The sequence below is a fragment of the Symsagittifera roscoffensis genome, chromosome 2, assembly GCF_963678635.1.
Source record: "Symsagittifera roscoffensis chromosome 2, txSymRosc1.1, whole genome shotgun sequence".
Taxonomy (NCBI): domain Eukaryota; kingdom Metazoa; phylum Xenacoelomorpha; order Acoela; family Convolutidae; genus Symsagittifera; species Symsagittifera roscoffensis.
The window spans coordinates 4,773,515-4,782,085 of record NC_087063.1 but is presented as its reverse complement, the minus strand read 5'-3'; the positions used below and the strand labels follow the sequence as shown (position 1 = coordinate 4,782,085).

The 8,571-nt window shown below is 36.8% G+C and overlaps 1 protein-coding gene across 1 annotated transcript; it reads right to left on the bottom strand.

The window, feature by feature from the left end:
* Nucleotides 1–1,065: 1,065 nt before the first annotated feature.
* Nucleotides 1,066–5,896, bottom strand: LOC134838846 (protein Wnt-8-like). The gene has a single exon (XM_063854133.1). The coding sequence runs from the start codon at nt 3,115–3,117 to the stop codon at nt 1,870–1,872; it is 1,248 nt and encodes a 415-aa protein (XP_063710203.1). The 5' UTR covers nt 3,118–5,896; the 3' UTR covers nt 1,066–1,869.
* Nucleotides 5,897–8,571: the final 2,675 nt, after the last annotated feature.

Here is an 8,571-nt window from a genome sequence, read left to right as displayed (position 1 = left end):
ACTTCGAACGATTCAAATAACATCTAAAACGACATCAAATTGTTTAAAAAATTTTATCTCGTGCGAGAATCGAACCATCAACCTCTTGTACGAAAATACAAATGGTTCATATAATAATGGTTCATCTCTTATGTAGACCTAAAATTTTAATTATATAGTATGGATAAACTCGCTGGTAAAGGTTCATCAACTCGATTTCTGCACTAAAAGAGCTCTGATCACCTTTGTTTTGCATAATGATTTGATTATTGAGTATCGTTTTCAACTCACTCTTTTCATTCATTACTCAATCACAACAGTTCAACTCACAGTTTCAAATACATTCAACATGACCACTTAATCGGATATTCTTTAATGTTCACAGCATGGCAGCTTTTCAGACAATCGCAACAAAGCGAGCTCAAATTTTTACAAACTTGTGAAAAAGCTTTTAGCGCCGAGGTGCGAAAAGGTTTTTGCCATTAAATCAACCAATTACACTGTCCTCGGGCTAATTAGGCGTCGCGTTGAGTTAAATTAACGAGTCAGTATAACTTGGTATATAATTTCGGAGTGCATTGATTTTCTGCCTTCGGCGCACCTGAGATAGTTAGTACCAAAGCCAGCCAACTAACTATAAGACTTTTTGAGGTATCTGTATCTGTCGTCTTAATGCAAAATTATTTCACGCCTCAACTACTATCATGGTTAGAGCCTGAAGCACTTTTTGATCTGACACATTGATCATTTGTGCATGCTACAAGGAACAAGAGATGCATGATTTGACTCATGGTTCAGAAGGTTAAAACAAAATTTCAAAAAAAAATTGCCGTGCAAAATCCGACTGATTTTATTGCATCAGGTAAAAAACTGAAGCCCCCATAACTTCTCCATAAAGAATCAGAACTTTTTTTATAAAGCACAATAGGTAATTTTCCGGACAAATAAACAAAAAAGAACCAATTCGAACTGAAAAGAGACTTTTTTAAAACGTGTCATAAAACCGATGTAGGGTTTGGTCTGCAAATTTTGTTTGGAAAATGCCAAGAAGTTTCATACACGGTCAACTCAGCAGTTAAAAGACAGTAGTAAGAATATCTAAATTTGAAAATGAAAATTAAATTCATGCTACAACTTTCAACTATTTACAAATTTCATCGAATCAGTTTATTCTTGGGGCTAAACTTTATTACGCTCCCTCCCTTCCTTTAGGAAGACACTGGCTTTCCTGGAAGCAACTTTAAACAACAACCCAACGGTGCCAGATCGAATCTTTGGCACATATTTTGCGATTTAACATTCTATGGATTCTAAATCTGTGTAGCTTGGAAATTGCACAATCTGCGAAGGACATTGAGCCATAAATTCAGACTTTTAGTGAAGGAAATTAGTACAAAAATATATACTCGAAAGGAAAATCAATGATGATTTCATCAGATTAAAGCAAGAGGCTAGATTTTCAGCCATACCGCGACATACAAATCTTTTGAGCTCTTTAAGTCGCTGCTCCATAAAAACACTAAATGCAAATCATTCAACACTGTAGACAAACAAAAAATAGACACAAAGCCTTAAAAACTAGATACAGTTAAATATCGCACATTTGCTGTTTCTGTGATTTATGATAATGCCACCTAATTTCAACATGGGGCCAACGCACGAATTGGACTATATTTAAAAGTTCGCAGAAAATGTGTCAGAAAATTTTGCTTTTTGATGACCAAAATTTAGATGGCATTAAAGATTGAAAGCTATTTATTAAAGAGCATTTAGAGTTTTAGAAGAAAGTCTACTGCGATTTATGATGAGAAGACTCAAGCTTGGGGTTGCAATAGCAATTCAATTGTCGAATTGGAGGAGATAAAAATGTCTGTCTGTCTGTTGAGTTTGTTAAGGGGTTAGTGTAATAGGTGTCCGACTTCTACAAGAGTGAAGCGTCCGGTCAACTTCGCAACTGGAACAATTCACGGTACAACACCAGTGAAAAACACATTCGCACTCCGTGTTCAAAACCTTCACTTGTCGTTCCCACACGTCGTAACCGCAATCCGAACACAAATTATCGCACGACTTCATCAGTCTCGATCTGTGTTCTTTTTCCCAGTCGGGTATATTTTCCTGCTCGTAATGCGGGGGGATAATTTTGGAACAATTCCTTTCATGCATGTACCCACAATAATCCGGGGAATCTTCGATAAATACCAGCGCGTTTTTGGACGGCATCATTCTGCTATCGATGGTCAACAACTTGTGTTTCACTCCTGTTTGTGTATGGAGCAATGTTTTCACGCTGTTCCTGTCGTTGTTGTAAATGCTCTTTAGAACTGCACTTATGTGTCTCATCTGAGGCAATTCCTGCCAACAAGTCTTGGAACTGCAGGATCCCGACATGCCATGACAACTGCACTTCTCGTATTTGCGCTTGATCAAACTTCGGCGTCCGGTCTCCGAGTTGTGCATGATCATGAAGTCCTCGGGTTCCTCTTTATTCTGCAGCCATGACATTCGAAACTTGCCAAATACCCTGGTGGCGTACTTGATGTAATGCTCGCTGCAAAGAACAAATGTATTCGTCACGTCCCCCGCCTCCACCGAACTCGAACCTTCGTAACGGTTCTCGTTTTCCTCTTTACAGTCACAGTCAACACCTTCAGTTCCATCGAAACAAAGCTTTAGGGATGTGTGGATAATACTTGCGGCTGTCAGAGCCTGGACAAATGCCGCCTCTTTGGTTCCTTGGAGAACCGATTTGTTGTTTCCGGTCACGATGTCCCGGTGGTCGTTTAGGTCGCATGGCCACCGTTCGTACTCGAATCTGTATTGGCATTCCGCTTCAGACTGTTCTGTCCACTTATCAGCTCCTTGGACAAACACTACGTGTTTTCTGTGTGCGTGTTCCTCGAATGTTTCAGCTGTGAAAGCTGATGCCAGTTGCGGACACGATAATAAAACTAGAAATAAGGTGAAGAAAAGCATGTGAATAAACTTTGTGTCCCATCTGAAGTATTTCGCATTTCTGTATGATTTGAGACGCCGACTCCCTGACGAATCTAATTGTCGGCATGTCTTTGGATTCGATGATTTGCAGCAGTTCTGCTGGTGTATACTGGTACACATATTAGAAGATTCAAAGTACATATTAAAGTATAGAATTTGTGAATTTACTTAAAAAGCGTCGAATTTTTCAAATTACTCGACCAGTGTAATTGGCTGTATTATTCTACCGCCGCGATGTAAATGCAAACTTACGCAATGATTCTCTGAATAACAAATGAATCTGTACAACTTCTTTCAAGAGGTATCAATTACAGAATTATTTAAAAACGTAATTCTTTTCAATTAGTATTTTTTGCAATTTTTTATTATTCGAACTCCAAGGCAAGCTTGAAAAGAATGAGAGGCGGTTAATCTATTCCGTTTGGTTTGGAGAAACAATGACGTATCTGCTTTCAGAAGCGGAGATTTGTCAGGATGAGTTAATACACGGATTGGTGGGAAATTCCAGATTAATATTCAAATATTCCAGTTGCGGCAACCAAACAATAGCAATAGGGTAGGATCAAATACTAAATAACAGGGATAAAAAAAAACAATGATTAATGATGCGTCTGTCGGTTGATTCCTTTTAAAGACGGCAGGTCGGCTGAATTATATGATGCAGTTGTAGTATTTGGCTGTAGTGTCTTTTCATTTCTGAGTGAATCGTAACTAATGAAAAAATAAATCCAGAGTCATAAACTGGGCTTTGAAGCTGCGGAGGAGAAAATGGCTAATGGAGGGACTGCGGCCAGGTAATAGTGGAGAGGAAAAAATGCTTGGGTTTAAAGCGACTTCTGAGTTTAAATCTATTGATTGAAGTGCGGTTAGATGAAAGCGAAAATACTGCCTTGTTTTTCTAGTAGTTCAACAAAAATTGACGCATTATCAAATCACGCTATTTTTTCCAGCTGAGACACAATAGTTTGGTCCGAATTGCGTCCAATGTTACAAACAAACTATTTTTGACGCAAAACAAATCCAGATAACTTGACTCAAATAAGTAGATTTTTTGTGTATTTTTTTTCGTCTGAATAGCTTTTCGAGTAGTAATAAAGATACTACTACAAATGAATAAATAAGATAGCGATAACTTCCTGAAAATATGCTGGTCGTACGATGGTGCCAACAAAAAACTCGTAAACTCTTTGATGATTTGAACAAATTCTAAACTGTGAATGAGATAAGAATATTTAAAGGGTGGATTCAAATATAGAAATCAATCGTTTGGTGTGTTTGCGTTTGGTTTATTAGACTGATAATGAGCTTCGTTTGGGTTTCGGATACAGACTAAATGAACCTTTTCTTCCGAATTAAGAGCACTGACTAATATCAAAGGAAGTGTAGTAATAATGGTTTCAACATACAACCTTCGCAAATAATTGCTATCAGAATTATTAAATTTCACTGACCCGATTACTTCAAACTAATTAAGGGTCAAACTAATTTTTTTCTAAAATTGAATTTTGAAATAAAAATTTGACCTTTTGAAGAAATTGTTTTTCGACGAAATTGTTTCGCTTTCAAAATGGTAATTACCTTCAGCAAAAGTCACAACTAACTCTTAGTTTGTGTAAAACTCCAGAATATTGACTTGCTACTTTTTCCGACTGACTTGATAATTTGAACAACTTGCGGGATTTTGAGAAACGTCTCGGAGCAGAATTTTCAAAATGAGAATTCAGAGTCCAATTTTGGGCTAAGACGAAATGAATCGACGGGCCGTAATATGGTATGTATTGCTGCCTTGCTGAGGAACTGCGTGACAAGTGAAAATAAACCTGGTTGGGCTGAAGTTGTTTTACGAGCCACAAAAAATAAATAACCTGTGGGGGAATAGGGCGCAATTAGCTTTGTTTTACAATCAAAGGGTTTGGCAACCAGTTTATGACTTGGCTGGCGACAAATACTGGCTTTCAAATGACAGCGAAGAGAGCAACTTAAACACAAACTGGGCAGCAGAAACTTAATTTGAGAGAATTTAAGTTGCACTTTAAACAACTTTTATATAAATCACTTCTCTCTTTGTAAATCTCAACCCTGTGCTAAATAGCCGAACATCGAGCACCATAAATCTATTTTTACAAGGTAGGTTCAAAAAAGACGACAGCGAGAGAGGTGAAACTGTGTTTTGATTTCAAGTTGGCCAAACAATTAGGAGAATTTGAACTGAAAATGAGCTCCTTTCTTACAAAACCAAAATCATAAATTAGCCAAGCCAGTTGAGGTAATTGCCAGCCATTTATTCTAGCCAATCAAAACATAGAACTCGGATTAGACAGGATTTATCTGGCAGGTCTAAATTTCAGTTTCTAATTTTTTTCAAGTTTTCTAAACTAAATTCGTCAAGTTTGCTTTGCAATGAAAATATCATTGACAATTTCACAACAATAAATCAGCTGTAACTACCTGCAATCAGCCGGAAATTCAAGGTGTGGACTTAATCACCGATCAAATAGGACGTGCTCGATACACATTACATGTTTTAAGACGTCCTAAGCCTCGTCCCCCAAAACACGTGAACCAACATTAGGTCTGAAAACACGGGACCGACCCAAATCAGCACTCCTAATGTAGTCAGCAGGGCTCTTTCTAATCGAGGATAAACAATAAGGATAGGCTGCTTCGGTCGGGGCTTTCAATCAAAACAAAATAAACGCAAACATTTTTGAATAAACTCCATATGATTTCGACATGTTTTGAAAGCTTCGAAGAGTTCAATTTTTGAAACGTGAATGACTTTGAAATGTGTGACGTCACAAGTCTGTTTGGAATACGATCAAAGAATTAGGTCAGAAGATGATGAAAAAATCATTACGCGTTTCAACCGGTTTCAATTTCAGAACGCAAAACACGTATCAGATGATTCAGACAGTGAAAATTTCAGACGGCACAAAAAAAAACACAGTCCAGAACGAAACGGTAAGAAATATTCTAGCTTCATTTCAAACAACGATGAGAAAATCAGTCTCAACGCAGTAAATTATGATTTCGAACTAAACTTTTGCTGAGTACGTTAGAAATACTCACTTCTTGCCTGGAAAAATGAAAGAAAATTGTAGCTTCGAGCAAAAAAGCTCGAAAGAGTCCTTACGAGTTATCAAAAAATTTTCCTGCCAATTCCCCAGAATCGAACACTCAATACCCCCACGCACCATTCAAAGGCATTCTCTTTGCCGCTATTTTAAGACACTTTTTTTTAAAAAACATTTCGCGTCAATATGGGCGAATTAATTATTGTATACACCTTTTGAGTATACTAATTCTAGTAATTCTAATATCAGATAACTCAGAATACGCAGTTCCAAAAAAAATAACGCAAGAAGGCATTTGACACGTTCACCAACAAAAAGGACCCCCCCCCGGACCCGTTGACAGAATTGTTGGACTCAGCCTTCAGGATAATTTTGCTTAAACTCCTGGTTGAATTGTTTGTCTTAGACCAAAAAAATTATGATTGTGGCGACAGTACCGTGAAAATAATGCACCTCTTATTTAAAACAGGCAAAAAAAATTTTTATGCTTTTTGGTAGGTTTTGACCAAAAAAATCGTGTTTTCGCCGTGCTTTCAACTCTCAAATTTTAAATTGTTTGGCGCCAAATGCGCCTTAAGAAAAACTTTGGGGTCGGTCGACCGAAATCGGACACCGTAAAACAGTACCAAAGAAGGACCCTTTGGTTGATGAGGGTTGAATACTTGAGGTCCCCTCCCCCTCCGTAAATCGGCTCCTGATCACAAAAACCATGGAAAGATAGAAAAAAAACAACCATACAAAAAAATCATTACACTAGGAGATATAGACCGAAACCTATCAAGCCGAAAAAAAAGGAAAAGAGAAAGCACAAAGAAAATTCAAGTTTTAAGACAAATAAGGTATTAAGTCCCCCTCTCCCTTAAAACACAGACACGCACACACAAATTTTTTTGCACATCGAAAGGTGCAAAATGCAGCCATTCAACGATATATCACACGCCGAAACTTATCAAGGCGAAAAAAAAAGAAAAAAAAACAAGACGAAAAAAATTGTCATGAAAAACTTGAACAATAATTTCTAATAAGATTTTTAGCATTTTACATGAGCATAAAAAATATGTTTACCTTGAAACTACTTAAAATTAGGCCATTAAGCCCTTATAAAATAGACCGAAGCCTATTAAGCCGAAAAAAGGACACAAAAATAAAAATTTTAACAAATCGAGTGGGAAAAATTACAACCAACATAAAAAGCAAATTTTGAAAATGACGGATCTTTAAACTGACAAGCTAAACCAGGATTAATATTTGCAACCAAGAGGAGCAGAATTTGCAAAGAGGAGGAAAAGGTGAAAGAGTCCAGAAATGAGTCCTGTGGACAAAAATGTTTACGAGAAAAAAGTCTAATAACCGATTGCAATGCCCTTGCTTATTGCAAGGGTAAAAACTAATTTTACTAAGTCTTCACTTCTCGGTCCAATGAAAGCTTATCGCACTATTATAAGCCTGCTCGCTCGCTTTATTCGCTCAAAGACTACAAACCATTTTTTCTCGACAGAGAAAATTATCAAGTAACTTTTAAATGTCGATCGACTCACGACTGAAAGGTTTTTAAAATAATATATCACTCGACTGATTCTAATAATCACTTGATTATTTGCAGGAAAAAAATGAAACACAAGAAGACAAATTTTTTGCCACCAAGTGGTCGGAAGACGAATAACCGCGTCCACCGAATTAGAAAAAAAATCCCGTTCAGCATTCCTTTTACGGAAGCCGTAAAATAGGACAAAAGGAAAAATCTACAATAATTTTTAATTGTACAAAAAATATGTCTCAAAAAAACTGATTAATCACGCAAGGTCGTCCAAGTTTTTGCTGTCTGGAATTTCGAAAACTCAAATGACAGCAACTATCGGAATGACTCAAATTCAAATGAAACAAATGTTTTGATTAAACATTAATTCATGCACCATTTAAGCCAAAATCAGCTCGGTAAAAATAAGATGACTGAAACAATTTTTTGATTAACTCTGGCTCCTTCTGGGGAGGGGGCGTCATCAATTTCACCTGAGCCGTTTCGACGATTTATATATTTTTTAAATGTTTAAAATACTGGCACAAAATGATCGTAATATTCTGATTTTTTCGTTGGCAATTTTCATTTTTCGGTTGCAGAGAAAACCTGAGGAAAGCTTCAAAAACTTGAGTAAAACCTTGTCTTCAAACGCCGAACAATGTTTTTCATATGTTAACAGCTAATCACTCGATTTATTTGCTTTAAATTGGATTAAAATGAAAAATAACAATCTGGTTAATCTCAGAACTGAGATTTCTTTGGTAATTTCTAAACAGCGACGGAAACTAGTCCGTAAAGAAGTCCGTAAAACGACATATCACTCGACTCATTCTGATGATTGTTTGTGGTACGTAGGTACGCAAGAAAACAACATACCCAAATAGAAAAATGTTTACATAGAGGCGAAGCGAAGCTTCACACAACTTGTCATACAGTACAAAAAAAAACATAGCAAACTAACCGACGGATTTTGAGACGAAAGAGTTATCTACCAAAATTTTC